Below are 21524 nucleotides of genomic sequence, written 5' to 3' on the forward strand. Positions count from 1 at the left end.
TATGTATATATTATTTTTATATCTAAAGTGAGTGTTAAGACAAGAATTCAATTTCTGTTAATAGTCTCCCACAAAAAGTAATATGCTATTTGGCTATGAGACTAGAAATAGAACCAATGCCATAAAGGCAGGGCCATCGGGTTTCCAAGTCAAAACAACAATGATAAAATAATTACCTAAGTGATCCTAAATAAAGAAAAAGTAAATTGCCGTCAACAATTACATTCTAATAAAATAAGCAATAAAATAAACTCAAAATTTAAGAACCTTGGAGAAATATGTGAATGAGAAAAAATTATATTCCTCATTCTCTTGAAGAAACTATAGATCACCCACTTAATTAGCTTGTCCCGTAACTATCACCCAGGACTCCTTTATGATTGCGTGGAAGACTGTTTGATCCTTTTTGTCTGCTGGACCGCTATCCCAGCCACACACGCACGGAACGCATACCAAAACACTCTGTCAATATCACCATCAGCTCCATCAGAGTAAGTAGTTTGCCAATTATGAAAACAATAAGCCAGACCCATTATTTGCAGGTTGTGAGTTTAAAAAAAAAAAAAAAAAGTCATCCTTGTTGACTATTTGAAGATGAAATGTGTCCTCTTAATCTTTGGTAGTGGTGACTGTGTAGAAATTTCACTCCTGGAATACTGTGTTGGTTAAAACTCAGCAAAGCAACCTCAGCTGCTTGCAAACTTGCAAATCCTGCAGTGTTAAATGGCCAAAATGCTACTAGAGCAATTTTTTCTTCAGTTGAATTGATCAGTTTTTGCCAACAAGAATGAAATTTACATGATTCTGAATATAAATATAAGTAGTATGATCTTGCATCAGCATACTGAACATGGTGAGAAACCAGCAATCAGAAGTACGAGGTTCAGGGAAGAAAGCATGTAATGTGGTATATAGCATGGCTCAGAAATGAAAATCTTTAATGGATTAAGTGGAGAGTCTTATAGTTCCCAGGATTTTCCAAAGAAGTGGATTTGTAATCCACATTTTAAAATAACACAATTAACTTTTTTATTTGAATATGTAGAGCAAAATAATTCTGTTTCCTGGAGGACTCTAGGCATTTTATATTAAAATTAACATGAAGTATGTATTTACCTTTAAAAACAATGCACGATGGCAAAGCATGAAATGTAAAGAGAAAAAACAATAACAATATCGGTGTAGAAAGGTATAATTGTTAATTAACTTCCTCTAATGTCCCATAGCATTGGACTATGGGAGCATTCCGGGTCTTTACTCACTCTTACTAGCAAATAGTTTACCAAGAAGAGAGATTTTCATATTTTCTTCTTCATAGCAAAGTAATCATACGCCAGGTCCTTTGTATCTTTTATACTTTCTTCACCTATAAAGTTAGAATTATCTAACATAGTGACTTTGTAAATTCAGAATAATGAAAGCAATACGAATAATTTTAAATCAAATTTTTAGTCCATCTATCAAATATTGTCACAGTGAAGTTTTGTTTTCTGTTTATTTAAAGATTAAAGGCACTGTGACCTTCTAACCATATATAAGAAATTGTATATTTATGTATTAAAATATACTTCTCCTTTTTATTGGAGCACTGAGAATTACTGGCAGGATTGTGGGTGAGAATTACAAGTAAAATGCTTAAAGTTATTGATATGGTGAGATGGCCAGACAAGTTTTTGAAAACATGCCAGATTTGGGGGCTGTGACTTTGTTTTCATTCTGCTTTAGTCTGATAAAAAGATGTGAAAAGAACTAAGTACAGACAACTGTTTGCCTCATTGGTATAGTTTCTTGATACAGTTTATTGTGTAATTACATTGGCATGTGGTGAAAAAAGGTTTTCAGAGGTAGAAGACTCAGGCTGGAGACTTAAGGATGGTACTATTTAAATCAGATAATTGAGCCTCTGTTTCCAAATCTATAAAACAGTGTTAAGATATAAAATATCCCATACAATTGTTGCAAAGATTCGGCGAATGAATTTGAAAATATTTTGCAAACTGTAAAGCACCATGCCTATGTTGCTATCAATTTTTTGACTTGTTATTTTTATAGTGATAAAATTATTTCCTGATAGAGTATGAATTTATCTCTGTAGCAAAATCCACTATATATTTAGGATAGAAAAGTAAAAGATTTTTATAAATTGCCATGAAAGGTCACAGGCTGATTTGCATTTTTTGGTGATTCTATACATTAATCACTGAGTAACCTTCAGTTTTCCAAATAAAGACTAAAGAGAGTGGTGATGACATTTGTAATCATCTACAGAGGAATTATTTAAATTCTTCACAGATGGAGAGATATCAAGGGTAAATCATACCCACATTTCTAATTTTAAGAAGCTTTGAGGGTGTTTGTGTATGGTAGGAAGTAAACATTGTTTTGCGTATAGAATTAATCATAAACTTTGCATACCACAATTTCAAATCCTCCAGATGAGTGTAGAGGGCTTTCAGACACTATCCCCTAAGGACTGAGAAATTCATAAAAGGAAAACAATGTTATGCTACATGTAATATACAAACTGAGCAAATTGGAGCAACTAAAATAGTGACCTTTCAAAGAAGACAAATTAGATTCTATATGCCTCAGAATTTAATGAGTCTTAGTGCTTTAGGAAGGATGACATGTGACACATATTCCTAATTCTAGTCTCACAAGAGTTAACTTTATTATTTCTAAACAAGATGAATAACTCACTTCTTCTTTGGTCAACATAATTCCACCTAATATTCCTGTAAACTAACTCTGGGAATACATGCGGACCAGTGCTTGAGAGTTTTAGTAAATGTTAAAGGTATCTGAGTAGTTGTCTAATGCTGCTTTAAAATGGTTTTAAGAGTTGGAACATGGTCACTGGGAAATACACAAGAAAATCTGATACCAAATGTGCTCTGAATTTTGAGATGAGTAACCCATGGAAGTATTCGCTGTGGGTTAACACCACATGCCTAAAACCAGAGAGGCAACAAATGGCATAGCCTTTTCTGGTCACCAAATCTAATCAACTGAGATTAAAAACGTGTTTCTTGAAATATACTTTTTATAATTTCTGAAATATAAATATTTTCTTTATTTTTATTCCCATTTGCTTTGTAAGTAGTTCTAAATTAATATATTCTTAGTAACTCCTGAGTGCATATGGATAATAATAAAAACACAAGTAAATAGTAAACACACTGATAAGCTCACTAATCGTAATTGACAATTGCCACTTGTCATGTTCGAATCTCATCATCCTGGGATGTTTTTTCTATGTTTCTTGGATCTTCTTCCTAAGATTTAATTTGAAAAAGGAAATGAAAATGTATTTAATGCCAGATAAATCCCACCACTAGGGAACAAAAAGAAGGTTCATTTTTAAAAGACTCCTGGAGGCCAGGCGTGGTGGCTCACGCCTGTAATCTCAGTGCTTTGGAAGGTCAAGGCAGTCAGATCACAAGGTCAGGAGATTGAGACCATTCTGGCTAACATGGTGAAACTCCTTCTCTACTAAAAATACAAAAAATTAGCAAGGCATGGTGGCACGTGCCTGTAGTCCCAGCTACTCGGAAAGCTAAGGCAGGAGAATTGCTTGAACCCAGGAGGCAGAGGGTGCAGTGAGCCGAGGTTGCGCCACTGCACTCCAGCCTGGGCAACAGAGCGAGACTCCGTCTTAAAAAAAAAAGACTCCAGGAAATCATTTTTGTTACCATGTTTATAGCAACATAATAGTGAAATAGGCAAATGCATTTAGTCACATAACTTGGTTTTCTTGGGCCACTGCTTTCTTTCCTGTGGGCGTGGGAGAAGGTACAAGCAGGAGAGAGACGATGTCTTTGGACTGCTCTGTTACCTTGAGTTTTGTAAGGCTCCTGGCTCCAGTGACCAGATTATGCTGATAGCTAAGAGATAGGGGACTAGTTTTCTATTTTGTGCCTGTCCTGGCCAAGATGGAAAATTAAGCCTGCTATTGAAGAAGACCAGAAAGTTGTTTATTGCAATATCCCCAGACTCCCAGACTTTAGGATGTTATCTACCCTCCACCGTTAGGCAGCAGGAACTGAAGATGTTAAGAACGACTCTCGCCAACATCTGCTTTGTTATTCATTCATTCTGCCTGCCTCTTTAATTTGGGGTGATAGCTGCCTTCAGAACCTTTGGGTGCCATTCCTCTAAGTAACCAAATACTGTCCCATGGGGGACATTTCCTCTCTACAGCTGTTCTGTGTAAGGTCTCAACAGTATGCTGCAACTGGCTGTATGCAATACAGTGCCTTGATGTCTCCCTCTCTCCTCGCTTTTGCAGCTGGCGCTACGTACATCTTTGGGAAAAGCGGTGGGCTCATCCTCTACACCTGGCCAGCCAATGACAGGCCCAGCACGCGCTCTGACCGCCTTGCCGTGGGCTTCAGCACCACTGTGAAGGATGGCATCTTGGTCCGCATCGACAGTGCCCCAGGACTTGGTGACTTCCTCCAGCTTCACATAGTGAGTAGCGGGCCTTGGCCTGGATTTTCTTGTCTTGCTGGTGGTCTGAGTTGGTGATTCAGGGAAATGCTGCAGAACAATCTAGATCGGTGTGGCAAAGGTGCACATGCTTATAAAAATTGTTTTCAGATGTGAACCATCAGGCTTATAGGGTTCCTGGGGGAAAAAATTTAAAAACTCTTTCTTCTTCCCCATGTGTATAGAGAGGAAAAAGAAATTCATTCTTTGCAGGCTCCCTTCCCAACTGTCTGACTTGGCCTGTGGCAGAACATTTTTCACACTTCTAGGGTATATTTAAGAGATTTACCTGGTATGGATCTTACCTGGCACAAGCAGCAAAGTCAAGTGGAACTTAACAATCTCCTAGGCTGGGATTTGGCAAACCTTCTGTAAAGAGACATAAAGTAAATATTTTGGACTTTGCAGGTCAGATAGTCTCTCTCAGAGCTACTTGGTTCTGCCTTTGTAATGTGAAAGCAGTCACAGACAATACATTTTTTTTTAATGCATGCGACTGTATTCCAATAAAAATGTATCTATAAAAACAAGCTGCAGGCCATAATTTAGTGACCCCTGTCTAGGCTTTAAATATCACTGTAGAGATGTCATAAATGTGTGATAAAAACTGAGACCAGAGTGCCAGAGTAGGCGGGGCAAAAGGGAAAGAGGACAGTGATCAAGAATTGAGTAATTCATGTGTATTGCATAGTCAACATTTTGTTTTTGGTCTTGTACATATGCGCTTAATAGCACTGCACCCTCAATCCCTGTAGATCATAAGAACACAGCAAAGGCTAAGAAATTAAAAATGATTTGGAAGAAAAAATTTTTTTGTTATAAGGATGGAAAATATTTTTATAGCAACAATTAACCCATTTTATCACCTGTGCAGTCTGCAGTTAAGAAAGTAGGCTAAAGAGAGATATGATTCTCATCCATAAGTACCCAAAGTACAGTCACCAAGAGCAAAGAGAGGAATTGTTCTCATTAGTTAGCAATGACAAGGCTAGAAAGAATGGATTTAATTTGAAGCAATAAGAATTTAGTTTAAATAGCAGGGGTAAAAGCAGTTAAGGAAAAAGATCAACTGGGGATTACTACCAACCTCCAAAAAGGAGGAAAAGGAACATTGGTTAGGAATCTCTGAATCGGAGTTTTGCTAATGTGCAGGTGTATAGAGAGAAGCAGAGGATACAGTTTCATTGCTGGTGTCTGGAGCTGGAGATGGCTGGCCGGAATCATGCATGGCAAGCCCAGCTCCCGCAGCAGTACACATATCTGGCACTTGCTCTTCCAGCATGCCTTGGAAATGAGAGCAGCTTGAAGTCCTAGGCTTGAGCTGGAAGTCGGTCTGGCCCCAGTATAAGCCCAGTCAGGGCCAGACTCTGCTTAGGAGCTTAGGGAAGAACTGGTTAGACATGATCACCTTCAAAATGTGGTGGAGGAGTCTTGAATACAGTTGTGAACTTTTCAATTCTTTCTCAGATGCTTCAGGAGCCATATGGTGCTATGAGCCTGAGATAACACATTTTAAAAAGCCATGCCAAGGAACAAAAAGAAAGGCAGTGATACTACACTTTATCTTTATTTGGCCTCTAAGAACCACCATAATTTACAAAACTCTGTGAGATTTATGCTACATATAACTTAATGACTATTTCATGGCAGCTATAACTAGGCTATTATTACCAGCTCACTTGCATTTCCACAATGATTTATCTTCTTTTTTTGTTCATTGTGACTTCCTAAGAAAAATATGATTTGGCACAGACATGAGCATCTTTTTGAGTCAAATGATGTACTACTGTTTTATCCATTCCTGCTCATTCATGTTTTGTAGAACATCTCCACTTTTAAGAGAGAGATTTTCCTGTTTTCTGATGGTCTACTTGAAATCAGCAGTGTTTTAATAAAATTGTCATGCAGATTACGGTAACTGCTAGGAGGAACCAGAACATTCCAGTATATTATAATATGCCATTATAAAGTTCTGTCATTTCTTTAGGGTCTTTGAAAAGTGAATGCACTAAACATACTTTGAGATTCATGTAACATCCGTTTGTGTGTATTTATTAGTGTGTGTATTCTGTATAAGCATACCCATTAGATTTGACATGGTATATTATTATTTTCTTTATATGAGCAAAATTACCAGACATTTTATATCAAAATGTAAAGAGCCCCCTGAGTTACCGTAGACACTTGGGTGATACAGCTGATTGCTTCAACATTCTGTGAAAGTCCAATAGATTTTCCTTCAAATCTTAGATTAGGAAATGATGTCACCTGACCTTTCCAGAAAAAAATTAAAAAGTATCCTGTGCTGTGGAGAATCTGTGTGATTCTAGAGTCATCCTGACATGTTCATGGCCCTCTCGAGCATGGGGCCCCTTCATGGGTCTAGCCATTTGAAACCATATTTTATGTCCTTGCAGATTATCTCTTTGCCTGCTCTGAAGAAGGCAGGTTTCTTATCATACGTGAAAGTAAAGAAATCCAAGTAGAAGACTAAATGGCTTAATTATGAAACCAGCTTTTTGTTTTGGACATTCAAGTAGATGCATCAGGGAAACGAAGCCGTAAATACTTATTAAGATACTTTTATAACTTTTACAATCTGTAAAAGGTGGTTCTGTTTGTTGAATGGTTTGTTTTCTTGTACTAAAGAAAATTACTCAAGAGAGAAAGAGCTTTGGGGCCACTAATGAAAGTGGAAGGGATTGAGCATAAGGCAGAAGATACTGTTTCACCTTACAGTTTGCCTAGAAGAGAAGCCTCCTGGGAAAAAAGAAAAAGTGATAGAGGACACAAGGGGGAGATGAAAGCAGGTGGCTTACTCTGGTTTTTTTGGTTTTTTTTGTTTTTTTTTTTTTTTTTTTTACTGCTATAACAGAATACTTGAGATTTGGTATTTTATAAGGAATGTAAATTAATTTCTCACAGTTCTGGAGGCTGGGAAGTCTAAGATCAAGGTGCTGGCAGGTTTGGTGTCTTGTGAGGGCCCAGTCTCCACCTCTAAGGTGAGCACTACATCCTCAGAAGGGGAGGAACCCCATGTTTTCACATGACAGAAGAGAAGAAAAGGGTGAACCCACTCTTGCAAGCCCTTTTGAGTATAGCATTAACCTATTCACGAGGGCAGAGCCCTCACCACCTAAATATCTCCCAAAGGCCATACCTCCCAACACTGCTGCATTGGTGATCAAGTTTCCAGCACATGGAATTTTGGGAGGCATATTCAGAACATAGCAGCAGAAAAAATTCCAGGGATAAGGGAAGAGGACAGGGCTCTGCCTAGCGATGTGCTTCAACAAGGGATTACATGGGGGCAAAACTTCGTTCTTTGGGTATGAGTGTTCATTATAAAATAACAGCAACAAAAACCTAAAGTACTTTGATGCTCCTTCTGAGTGGTGGTCAAGCTAGTAAAGTTGATCAAAAACAAAGTGCAAACTCTAAAATTAGGCAGTGGAATGTGTGTGTGTGTGTGAGAGAGAGAGAGACAGAAGTGTGTGTGTGTGTGTGTGTGTGTGTGTATGTGAGAGAGAGAGAGTGTGTGTGTTTGTGTGTGTGTTGGGGAGAAGGAGAAGACAAAGAAGGTTTGTATTTTTTTTAACTTTCAAAGAAGACAATTCCTAGAAATTCCTGAAGTGTTTTGAGCAACATCAACGTTGTCATTGGAATATTTCCTTTTTACCCCCAAGTGGACTTATTTGAAGGAAGAGAAAATGCTCTTCCAAGAACACTAGAGAGCCTGACCCTGGGGTAAGCATCCACTCTAGAATAGTCCCAGGGCACGAGTGGCAAATAGGCTTCATCTTGCCTGCAAGTTCTCAGTGCCTCACTCTCTCTCTTCAAGCTTTACACCAGGAAGGTTTGCGAGAACAGTGGGCAAATCCACAGGTGGGAGATCTAGCTTCCATTAGTCATGTCTGCCACATGTGCAGAAGCGAGGTTCTGTGAACGTGCACTGCACATTCATCTCATCTGCTCTAAGCTCCACACTATCCCTCTGCACATGCTCCAATTTTCCCATTTCTTCTCTTTTGTTATCCTGAAATCCCTACGTATTAAAATTTCTTTGGAAAAGTGGTATCTTAAGCTCATGTTGCACTGCAAGTCCTGGAATGATTTATTAATTCATTTAAAGTAGTCAATCTTATTGTCATACTTCTTATACCAGGCTAAAGTCAGCTCCTGTGACAGAATTTGTTTTGATAGAAGAGTTGGACAGAAAGGAGGAAAAGTGGCCATGGCTAGTTTGGGGATGTGCAATGTTGTGTGGGATGGTAGAAATGAATGGGAAAACTTGGGCAAAATGAAGGCATTTGTGTCCTAGATTGAATTGGGGCAAAGGAAGAAAGGGTCACCAAGATGGTTGAGTGCTATGAGCATTTTTTTAAATAATATATGTATTTTAAATTCAGGGGGACAAGTGCAGGTTTGCAGGTTTGTTACATAGGTAAACTCATGTCATGGGGGTTTGTTGTACAGATTATTTCATCAGCCAGGTATTAAGCTTAGTACTTAGTAGTTATTTTTCCTGATCCTCTCCCTCTTCCCACCCTCCACCCTCCCAAAGGCCCCAGTGTGTGTTGTTCTCCTCTATGTGTCCATGTGTTCTCATCATTTAGCTTCCACTTATAAGGGAGAACATGCAGTATTTGGTTTTCTGTTCCTGTGTTACTTTGCTAAAGCTTATGGCCTCCAGCTCCATCCATGCCCCTGCAAAGAACATGATCTCATTCTTTTTTATGGCTGAAGAGCACATTTTTTCTTTTTCACGATTTGCTTAGATTGTCTTTCATTCTGGCCAAGGGAGCAGAGGCTTTTATTTCTCTTGCTACTTTCTTTTAAACCTAAAGTCTTCCCACTTAACTAGGCCTCATGAAAGTTGAATAGGTTTTGAGAAAAAGTGTTGACCAACACAGGCATTTGGTCATTTAAAAAAATCAGAGAGGGCCAGGAGATAAAAATTATTTAGAAATTGCTCGCTTCAAATTAGCTAATATTTCTTTGTTTTTGATTCACATTCGATGATGCAATGTTTTCTGAATGAATTATAGACTGTTATATTAATAAAATTGTGAATTAGGCATGTTTGAAAAAGGCAAAGAGATCTTTGTTGAAGTATATGTGCATGAAATGAGATTCTGTAAAGGGCAGGTGTCTTAGGGTAGAGGAATTGTTTAAAATCCATTTCAAATATTAGTTTCCCTCCATTGAAATGAATTGTTGAGGAATTAAAGCTCAATTTTGGAGAAAAGCTGCTGTCACTTACGAGTGACATCTGCCTATTGACTCCACATCTAAGCTTTATGGACGGGTGTCATGTCACACTCACCTTCATTTATACAACAGGGAAAAAACTGAATAGGACTAGAGAAGAGGTTAGCATGAAGTGCTTGTTATTACTATCATGAAACTCTTGACAACCTCCTTTCACCATCTACAAAATAGAAGGTCGGGGAGAACTGGGCAATAATTAGCTTCCCTTTATGTAGTTAATGCTGAGTGTAAAAAAGACATCCTATTAATTTCTTTCTCCCTGTATGTAATTTACAGTAAATCCTCTTGGATTCATTTTTTAATTATGAGCCTTTCAGGAACAGTGAAAATTTATGTGTTAAAGCATCTGTTTTGTTTGACAAGAATCTATAACCTTCCCCAACTATTTCCTTCCTGACGTAAAATGTAGATTCTTACATACACAAGGATGAGGGGCAGACAAAGAACTGCTGTCCAGACTGGCCCCCATTTCATGGTGGCAAAGTGTTCTCCTTCCAAAAACTGGAACTTTGAAAACAGATTGATAATATTCTATCAGTGTCATATTTGGGGAAATTGGATATTTATTAGTTTTCATTTGTATAGTATTGTTTTTACATAATTTATAGCACCTAACGAGAGTCCCGTAGAATAAATGGAAGTAGAGCTGAATGATGATGAATGGTCTGTTCCTCCCATCTGTTGCATTTACAAATTGCCAGCCTGGATGCTTCATTTGGGCTGTCTCTATGTGGGATATTTACAGTAAACCATCAGCATCTGCTGGGATAGTCCTTAGTAAGGTTAGGTGGCTCTTAGCTTAGATTCACCTCTGGGTTTGGCCAGTGACAGAATTGGATTTGAGTCAGGAACTGTATTTGGGGAACTCTGGAAGAATGTTGGTGTTTTTGAGACTGGTAACACAGATAAAAAAGGAAAAAACAAGAAAACAACAGAGGTATCCAACAGATGCAATTTCGTTTCCCATAGAGTGCTGTGCACTGCAGGTTGACTCCGTATTTCCTTCCATCGCTATTTGCTCTTAGTGAAAAAGGCCTCTTTGGGTTTTCTGGGCTTAGGAGTTTTTCCAGATCATTAGCCACTTATATGGAGAGGACCTGCTGGGCATTGTCTCTTCAGCTTTCAGCTTAGCCGTGCTATCCCAGCAGAGTCAGAGAAGAAGGTGGCAGAAGGGAGTGGAAGTCACAATTGGATGAAGTGACTACTTATGTAACCTGGACCAGAGGCAGCTATCTGCAGGGGAGATGGTGTGTGTTTTCTCAGATCTCTATTATTCCCATGCTATTTCCATCTAAATCTGTTTACCTTGATTCCACACATGGTTTTGAGAGACAGCAAGCCATGGTAGAAAGATGTGCTTAATTTGAAACAAAAAAAAAATTGGATTTGAGTTCCATTTCGGTCAATGAGCTATAACACTTTCAGCAAGTCATTCTACTACTTGGAGCTTCAGCTTCCTCTTCTTATAAATTGGCATAAAATATTATGTTGCAGGGTTTTCTCAAAGATCAAATGAAATAAAGTATTTAGAAGCAGTTCATTATCAGCAAAACACTGCACTAATGTAGGATGGTAGTTTTCCTAATAAAATGGGTGCTGTAGAGGTGATGACTGCATTAGAGAAACATATATAGAAGGAAAGTTTAATTATTTGTGTAAGTCTGCTGGGACTTTTTAGGCAAAATTTTAAAATTTCTGTTTCATCTGATCAAATGTCAAATTTATGAATTAACCAGATTCACAGTGAAGACTTTTGGAGCATCTCTTTAGCATAAAGTGAAGAAGCAGGTTACCTCTGATGGAATTTAGGTCATGACCTTGGTTAGGTCAATAGGATAAGTGACCCTATAGCCTCCTTGGTGTCTCATTACATTGCACTGTGTCTCTATCCCTGTTACAAGATGATAATGCATTATGTTTCTGTTCTCTTTAGTATAAGCTTCCAAAGGGCTCTAGACTCAGCAGTGAAATTGTCACCTGCCTTGCCCTGAAGTTTATTCTTTAATTGTATTGTCCATGGGAAATGGAAATATGCCACTTCACATGAAAACAGGGAAAGAAGAGGAGAAGGAATAGAGGGAAAGAGGAGAAGAGGAGGAAGAAGGAGGAGAATAAGGAAAATGAAAGAACTAGAAGAAGATGACAATAACCATGACCATCACTACCAACAATAGAAGTAGTAGTAGCAGGAAAGCAAAACCTTTCTAAATAGGCCTCGTATCAAAATGGTTTTAGACTCTCCTTGGGTACCAGATAAAGTCACAACGGGCTTGGTCATATACTCGAGGATAGAGCCCCCACAAAACATTGCTAGGACCAAAGCCCTGATGGAGGTACAGCCAGACTATGGGGAGCTAAGTAGGTCTCGCCACCAAGTAAACTGGAAACCTAAAATCAGAAATACAAACAGAAATACTTCATAGATTTGGATTCCCCAAAACATGAAGGAAAAGTGAATTATAAATTTACTGTGCAAGTGAAATGTACAATAATGCAATCATAAAAAATCAAGTTGACAAAGTGTGTGGAAAATAGGTTATGGCTGATAGGAAATTATGAGAAGGAAAAGCCAAACGGCTATGTCTTTCTCATTTATGGTTCATACAAGAGCCCTTAGACTGTTAGTTAATGATAGTTATGTTTCAGAATCCTCAATGCAAACAAATATGAATTTTGAAAAACTAAGGTGAAGAGAATTTAGATCCTGAGCATCATTCGTTTTATATATATAAATTGAGTTTTTATTATGTGTCAGGAAAAGTTCTATGTGTTGAGGGTACTGTGACCAACCCTGGCTTGCATAACATGAACAGGCTTGAAAGACCATGACAATTACAAAAACAAGAAATTAGGTTTTCTACTCATTATGAGGTGATGTATATACAACTCTTGCAAAACTCCTGGCATATAGTGAGCTTTCAATCATAGATAGATTTTGATATTATTGGCACTCAAAGATTTTTCTTCAACTAACTCATTTTAACTCAAAAAATTGTTATATTTTGTTTTCCTAAGCAATGAATAAACTTTAATCAGGCCTCTGAAATTTGAAATGAAGCAATATAAAATTCTAAGGAGCTGGGATGTTACTGATTTAAAGACAGCTGGGTGGCATATATACTGTGTTATTGCAGTTATCAAGCTAGCTGAATAAGTTCTGAATAGCAGAAGCTTTTTAGATATATGAATCTAAAATGCAACAAGCAAGGCAAACTCTAAGTGCCATCACATGAGTGCTGGGGCTCACAGGACTTAATGGCAAGCCTCCCTTAACACCATCAGTTGGATGAATTATCTCACTGACCCACCGCTTACACTGCTACTCGTCATTACTCCTGGGGTATTGTTCGGTGCAACAGGGCAAGAAATAACTCATTGACTCCCTGAAGCTATAGATGATGGATTTTAGATCCCTTGCTATATTCAGAAGGCATAGGAGCTCAGTGTATTGATGGGGGAATTCATTAGTCACCCACTCCACAGAATCAGTTTCTTAGGTCCTGGTGCTGTAACTGCTGCTGTTGCAACTTGTTAGTGTTTCAGGGACAGATGTCAGAGGGAACTGTATAACTGCATTAGCCTCACAGATAGTACTGACAGCCAGACCTGTCATTTCCTGGCCTGCGATGACACCTCTGGAGCCTAGAATCACTTACAGACATTTAGATAGGCCCTGTTGATCCGACCAAGCTAACCTTCATCCTGAAATCAATTCATACTCAGGATGACAGGAAATGAGTTGTCTTTAAGGCTCATATTCTATTTTTGAGTCCTTAGTTAACCTCTTATAATTCAGTTTATTTTTCCTCCTCCATTTCTGTAAAATGGCAGGTAATTTAATGGCATAGATTATGACTTCCTACATTTACTTGGGAGCATGTGTTTCAGAGATCACCTTATATTGGTACTATTACTATCACTTTCTGCTGATATTGATTGACAAAATACCAGGTACCAGACACTGTGCAAGAACTATGTTTACACTGTCTTATAATGAGCTCACGACCACTCAGTGAGGTAGTAGTCACTATTAATATCCTCATTTTATAATTGAGGCAACTAAAGTTTAAAGAAGCTAAAGCTTCTACTAATAAACAGCTGAATGGACTTTCAAATGCAGTTCTGACCCTTAATTACTATTATACCCCTAATGAAAGTTTTAGAGTAGAAAGCATAGTGGTAATAATTTTAATTCAATTCATACTTGTGAAACAGCAATTTACTTGGGATTGTTAGAGATGTGAAGAAAGCTAACATCTAGTGGGGGGCGGGGAAATGAAAATCATACGTATGAATCTTTTTAAAAACAGAATCAATTATATACCAAGAAGGTAAAAATATTGCTCGTTGCTGAGATTTTTTTTTAGTGTACATAGATGGGATGGGACAGGTTTTGACTAGTGGAACCTGAAGAAAGAGCACATCCAATGATGATACCAGCATAAGTGTTGTATCGAAGGAAATACGGAATGCATTCTCAAATTCATGAATTCAACTGGACCAGAATGAATGGCATAAGAAAAAAGGCAGATCATATGGATTAGCACAATGAACATATGATTTAGGGTCAATTGGTCTCTGATTCAAGGTCTGGTTCTGCCTCCAACTAGTTATGTAGCCTCGGATGAATTATTTGACTACTCCGTAAAATGCAGATGGCGATAATGCCAATTTCACTGGAAAAATGCCCAGTGAATTATCTGGTTCATAGTGGACAGTCCATTAATGATAGCCATGTTCTTGAGTTTCCTTTGGTTTTCTTCCCAGGCACTTTAGGGACATAGTGTAGAAGATTTGAATTTTATACCAATGATAGATTGTTCCTGAAAGCAAGGGGAAGACATTTAAAGACTTTTTAGAAAAAAGATGAAATGCCCAGCACTTAATTTTTAGGGAGATTATTTTGGCTCTGTTAAAAGAATGTTTTTTAATGGGTTCAAGGAAAACAGCAGGGTCTTGAGTGAGTGTTTCTAGAGAAACGTTTTTAAAGACTTATTCTATGATGATGAATATAGGAAAGTAACGAGTATAAAAGCAAAGAACAGTTCAGAGATTGAATCAGCAGGTGTTGTCAGCTGTTTGGATAAAAAAGAAGAGAAGTGAGGAATGTCTAGATTGGGAAGGCTGTGATTTCATTACCAAAAACAAAACAGGGGACAGATAAGTAAAACAGATAAGAGTTTGACTTAGTGATGTAAAACATAAGGCATCCAAGAGCCAGGCTGTTGAGATTTACAATTGGAAATGCCTGATGAACTCAGAGGAGAGGTAAGGGCTAGAGGTGGGGACCTAGAGAATTCACGGCTTGGCAGTGACAGTGGAAGGTTTAAGGAGTGCTAACATCTCAAGGGAAATGAATAGGAACTTGGAAACTATATACAGATTTACAAGATAAAAGAGGAAAGGGAAGAAAATGAAAAAGGTAAGGCTAAAGGGTAGGGGACCTGTATGGTGAAGTATTACGGAAATCAAAACAATTGAGAGACTTCCAAACACAAGTTGTTCCAGAGCTGTTTTTTCCATACCTGTTAGGCCTCTTTCATCTGAAATCAGTTTATAGAGATGTCTTCTTCATCTTTATTGGTATTTATTATGGCGTATAATCTTCGCCATTTCAGTCCTCTTACCAGTATTCTGCATTTATTCTCTGTCATGGGCATTATTAACTTTGATCCAGAGGACCCAGCATCTGCTCCTAGAGAGCTGCCACCAATTAGCAGTTACCCTATGTAAATGGTAGAGATGTAGCTCCTATGCTGCCACCCTCATAGTATTGTGGGAAAAATCCGATGACAGAATGGAAGTGAACATGCCCTGTCATCATTGAAAAGTCCTACAAAACAAATAAGGTTGTTTTTATATCAATATTGGTATACCTACCACTCAGCAGAGCTCTTGGTACCTAAGGAGATAGTGATTGGAGACGTGGAAATGAAGACCAAAGAGAGGCTGAGATGGTTGTAGTTTCCAACAGGAAGGTTAGCAACCAGGCAATTGGCAGATCAGAGCCCAAATGTGAATGGCTCAACTGCTGAACCCTGTAAGCTGCTGTGGTTCTCAAATGATGTCCTTATCTGGTTCATCTCTCAGCTCTTGGCATCTCACCTTTTGGAGCTTCAGTTTGGAAAGGGAAATTTGGATTTAAATCATACTGCAGTTTCCTAAAGAGAACAAATCCCCTGATCCTAGTGATCATGTGCAATGAGGCATGGAATCTGATTACCCTTATCATTATCTTAACTTGGATAGCTACAAACGTTACTAATGGTTATGAAATTATCTAGCCCTTTATTAAATGCAGAACGCAGTACTTAGGTTACTAAACCCTTTTGAAAATAACTCTGCTGGTTGACTTTTCATGGCTAAAAACCCATATTCTTATCTGATGGAGTGTATATTTTTGTAATCACTTCTGCATTTGCTGTTTTTTTTTTTTAATTGTCCAGGCAGTATATTAGCCATTTTGTGTATATCAGCCCATTTAGTACTGACAACACTGTTAAACTAGTGACATTACCTCTGTTTTATGAAGTAAAAAATAAAGACTAAGAGGATTAAGTAACCATTTGTTAAAGATGTTAAGGAAAGGAAAGAGGACTTAATCATTGACGTGTTTGATTCCAGTGTCACAGATATAGATATACACTGCTTTTCATAGTTTTCTATTCAATATAATATAATATATACGTAACATATGTTGGATGTGTTGAATTTAGCAGAACCTGTAATGTTTATTTAAATCCACAGTTAAGAATGACAAACAGGAATAGAGAATACAACACAGAATTTTGGCTAAAGCAGCATACATAATTTGAAATAAGTCACTTTCTTTTTGGATTCAAAGAAACTTATTTTACGTTACATTTGTTTGCTTTCCAGTATTTGTTTGTTTTTCTCAATGACGTTAAGGCACCAAATTACCCCAAGCCACTTTCTTAAATACTCCTATGCAAAATGAAAGGCTTGGCCTGGAAACTAATCTGAGGTTTTGAATGCAGTGCGGTAGAATAAGTGTTTTAGAGGTAACTTTAATTCCCAAAATCTCAATAAAAACACTTCCAAATTTAGTGTATCGAAGAAAAGATTATTGGGTAAATGTATTCTCGTCTTTCAGTGTATGATAAATGCCATATCAGAAGTCCTCAAATACTCTTGCTTGAAAACATAAATGATCTCAAATAACACAAAAACCCATTTATTCCTACTGGAGTCAGTATTTAATTTTCTATATTTGTAATTTAAATCCAGATGAGTCTTCACAGCGACCACAGCCTGTCATCCCTTGGTCTGTTAGCTTCTAATGTCTAGCAGCAGAGTACGGTAAATACTTGAAAGGTAGACCTTCACACTGAAAATCACATTTATTGAAGTGGGAGCAGATTCCATTTAATTTGCCCCTTACTTGATGCCTAATTCCTGAGGTTAACAGGCTTTCATGTTTGCTACTTAGATCAGCAGTACTGGAGCTGGTTTTGTTGCATGGCTAAACAGCAAAGCTTAAATTCAATACTAGAGTGTGAAAGAGGAAAATGAGTTTTGGTGTGATGTGTGAATGACGTGGTTTTCCAAAATACCATGAATGCGCAATGAATGATCCACAAAGCACAGCCACCTCTTAAAAGAAGACAAAAATCTCCCTGAGGTTTAGTTGAGAAAAGATACTGGAGCGTATAGCAAAAACTATAACATGATACACTTAGTTTTAGGTAAGATGCAGGTGGGCAGAATAGAATTTCCAAGTTAAAATTAGCCAGGCCAGCAGAAATGAGTAACTTACTGTTATGGTTTGGATCCGTGTCCCCATCCAAATGTCATGTTCAATTGTAATCCCCAGTATTGGAGGTGGGCCTTGGAGGGAGGTTGTTGCATCATGGGAGTGATTTTTAATGGTTTAGCACCGTCCCCCTTGTGCTATTCTTATGATAGAGTTCTCATAAGATCTGGTTGTGTAAAAGTGTGTAGCACCTTCCGCCTCTCTCTTTCTCTTGCTCCAGCCATGTAAGATGTGCCAGCTTCCCCTTTGCCTCCTGCCATGATTGTAAGTTTCCTGAGGCCTCCCCAGCCATGCTTCCTATATACCCTATGGAACATTGAGCCAATTAAACCCATTTTCTTATAAATTACTCATTCTCAGGTATTTCTTTATATCAATGCCAGAAAGGACTAATACACTTACTTTGGTGAAAACAATTTTTCACTTAACCACCTCCCACTATCTGTCAAGTGTAGTTCTAAGTGCTTGGGATCCAAGAGTGAAAAAGATAGACAAACTCCCTGTCCTCTTGGTACTTACTTTCTAGTCGGGGAGTCCTTAATAGGTACAAGCAATCAGAACTTGAATTTGCAGAATTTTGTGAAAATGTGCTATCATCTATATTTTGTTAATTAACTAGTTAACAGGCTGGGAGGATCTCCTTCAAACTTTTATTTTCATCTTTGTATTTTTTCTTTCTTTGCCAAATTTCCGCTTTAATCTCTTTCATTGTAATATACTCATGAGTCACTTAATGAGGAGGATGTGTTCTGAGAAATGCACGGCCAGGCAATCTTGTTGTTGTGTGAACATCATAGAGTGTACTTATACAAACCTAGATGTTATACCCTACTACACTCCTAGTTATATGGTATAGCCTATTGCATCTAGGCTATAAACCTGCACAGCATGTTCCTGTGGTGAATACTGTAGGCAATTGTAATGCAATGGTATGTGTGTAGCTAAACATGTCTAAACAAAAAAGCCGAGTAAAAATATAGTATTATAATCTTATTGGACTGTAACAACCCAGTGGGTTCTGTTTGTCCACTGCCCAGATGGAGCCAATTTATCAAGACAGGTGAACTGCAGTAGAGAAAGAGTTTAATACACGTAGAGCTGGCTAAACGGGAGACCAAAGTTTCATTATTACTCAAATCAGTCTCCTTGAAAATTTGGAGGCGAGGGTTTTTCCAAGACAGTTTGGCAGCTAGGGGTCGGGGGGATGGGTGCTGCTGATTGGTTAGTGATGCAATTATGGGATGTGGAAAATGGTCCTCATGCACTGAGTCTGCTTCTGGGTGGGGCCACAGGACTGGTTGAGTCAAGAGTTGTGGGCCCAGGTGAGGGACACCTGGTTGTCAGAAATGCAAAAGCCCAAAATGACATCTCAAAAAGGCCAATCTTAGCTGCTACAATTAGGGATGTTCATTATAGGAGTAAGTGGGAAAGTTGCAAATCTTGTGGCCTCCGGAATAATGGCTGGTAATTATTTAATTCTGCCTGCATCTTAGCATAATTCAGGTGTCTCTCATCCTCTTAACCTGGTGGCTTTCATTCGTTTTACAAAGCAGTTTAGCTTTTGTAAATGGTTATTATCATTTAAACTCTAAACTAAATTTCTCCCAAAGTTAGCTAGGCCCATGCCCAGGAATGACCAAGGTCAAAGAAGTTTGGAGGTTAAAGGCAAGATGGAGTTGGTTAGATCAGGTCTCTTTCACTGTCATAATTTTCTCACTGTTAAGTGTCTTCCAACAGCAGTTTCAGGACCGCCTTCATCTACTCAGTCCGTCATTGACCAAAATGTCACTATGTTGCTCATGACTGTCATCAAAAAGCACAAAGAGCTCTCTCACAATCTGCTTCTATTGCTACCACCCTGACAACCACTCTAGTTTGTTTTCAACACCAAAGGGAAATAACAAAAAAATGACATCTTCACCCTCAATTCTAGTTTCTTTTTTCTTGAAATGACTATGGCCATTTCTATTATTTCATTTTGAAATTGTACAGAATTCCTTCTGAACATCCATCTACATTTCACAGACAACAAATTGCCAAAAGCACCTAAACATCACTAACCTAGGGAAAAAAAAAAAAAAAAAAAAACAAATCAACAAAATGAAAACCCACCCTCTCGGGTGGACAGACTGCACCGTTTTTGGTAAAGACTTTGCAAGCCTGCCTAGACTGGATGACTGTCTATTGCCCTAGCACTTTCCTTCCTACCCCCAGGCATTTATAAGATCACCCCTTATGGTAACAGTATTAGTACAAATGAGGTTTTTCCCTTTACTTAACTGAATGCTAGAAGAAACAGAATGGAACCACATGTTCGCTTTGATTCACACCCAAACACTGCAAAACACAGAGAATTCGCTTCCTTTTTCAAGCTGTGTGTGCACATTAAACACATGCAAACATTGGACCGAAATACAGACACAGTTACTCAGCTCTAGGGGAAAGCTATAGAAGTCTTTTTATTTTGTTTCTCTAAATCTCAATCTTTTATTTAAGCTAGGTCTTTGCAGAGATTCAAAGAATGATATTTTGTAATGGTTCTCCAAAGAGCAGTTAGATGTGTCTCATCCAAATTTGTGTATTCACTTTATCGTAACAGATACTGTTCTGGAACTGGGAACTTAGCATTAGCTCTCTTCTTAGAAATGACTATTAATTTTTAATAAAAAGAATAAAAAACACATTACATAATGGATATAAGAGAATGTAGATGTCATGATAGGAATATTCTCCCTATGTTTCCACGAATTGCTTCTTTGTTAAAAAGTGTTTGGTATAAATAAGGCCAGCGGTGTCCCAGCACTTTGGGAGGCCAAGGCAGGAGGATTACTTGAGGTGAGGTGTTTGGTAGAAACAGTATATTAACAAAGAATTCTCCTATGGTATAAACCCTAACTCTAGCAGGAAGATCAAATTTCTCTTTGAGGTATGCAGTCTGAGCTCCAGTGACTCTCTGCAAGAGAACAGCTGATATTGTCACATTGTGAGTCATAGTGACTCCCAAGGATGTATTTGTGTGGATGTGGTTGGTCAGAAGGCTTTGTGTGCACTATGACATCTTTATGCTGCAGATGCCAAGATCACAGGATCCACACAGAGCAGTTCATTTCACACAGTTCATTTCACACATGTGTGTGTGTGTGTGTGTGTGTGTGTGTGTGTGTGTGTGTGTGTGTGTCTATCTTTTAAAAAACCTAAACAGAACAACACTGTTCTGTGGACTCAAACTCTACAGCTAACCACCAAGGGCCATCTTATAAATCTGGACATTGAATTGCTAAAATTTGAAAACACAGCCACTCCTATTCACACTCTACCATCTGGAAATAAACCCTAAGTCACTGTGGGTGTCCATATGGAAGTCACTGATGTGCTTCCTTTTATCTTCAGGGTAGTTCAAGGTTCGATTCCCTCCTAGGGAGATTTTTTGTTGTTCCCATTGATCCAGCTGTGCTGACCCCACTGGTCATGAACCAGATCAGTACATGGAGATTCCTGAGCATATGCAGGGCAGCTGCATGAGAGCATCTAAAATAGAGTCATTCCCATTGCCCCAGCACATCCTTCCTTCCTACATTCCTGGGAGAAAAGAGCAGAAACAAAGGCTTTTCTTTCTCCTCTCTTTTGAGTGTTTGGTGATTTGCATACAGAAGTTAACTCACTTCATCTACTGGATTCCAATCATCCCCTTCCCGGTTCCTGATCTTAGAGTACAGGGTGCTTCTTGCCTTCCCCTTGTCAATGTAAGGGCCTTAGAAAACGTGCCCAGCTGGTATTCTTTAAACCTCCTCCAATGCACAAATATATTTTTAAATGCAGATATTTCATATACAAGGTGATATGTCTAGTTTCTTTTTGAAAATCAGAAGGTTTAACTCTACTGGGCCAGTGTTATTCATAGCATTGGTCAACTGGAGCTCAGGAGCCGCTGCCATTTTTATGGACATTCTTTTAAGCCCTGCAATCTCCACCCACTCCCTGTCACCTCACT

The 21524-nt window shown here is 38.3% G+C and overlaps 1 protein-coding gene across 50 annotated transcripts in view; it reads left to right on the forward strand.

Annotated features, from left to right (window-relative positions):
* The window catches only part of NRXN3 (neurexin 3), a 1719470-nt gene that overhangs the window by 1321952 nt on the left and 375994 nt on the right, over positions 1-21524 (forward strand). For all 50 annotated transcript variants that reach the window (XR_010588584.2, XR_010588585.2, XR_010588583.2 and 47 more), the window contains one exon: positions 4289-4470. Coding sequence is in view for 46 of the 50 variants with exons in the window: in XM_005561918.5 (XP_005561975.3) it covers positions 4289-4470 (182 nt within the window). In the remaining 4 variants the exon portion in view is untranslated. The remainder of the gene's footprint in view (positions 1-4288; positions 4471-21524) is intronic.

The sequence above is a fragment of the Macaca fascicularis genome, chromosome 7 (assembly GCF_037993035.2).
Source record: "Macaca fascicularis isolate 582-1 chromosome 7, T2T-MFA8v1.1".
NCBI classification, from domain to species: domain Eukaryota; kingdom Metazoa; phylum Chordata; class Mammalia; order Primates; family Cercopithecidae; genus Macaca; species Macaca fascicularis.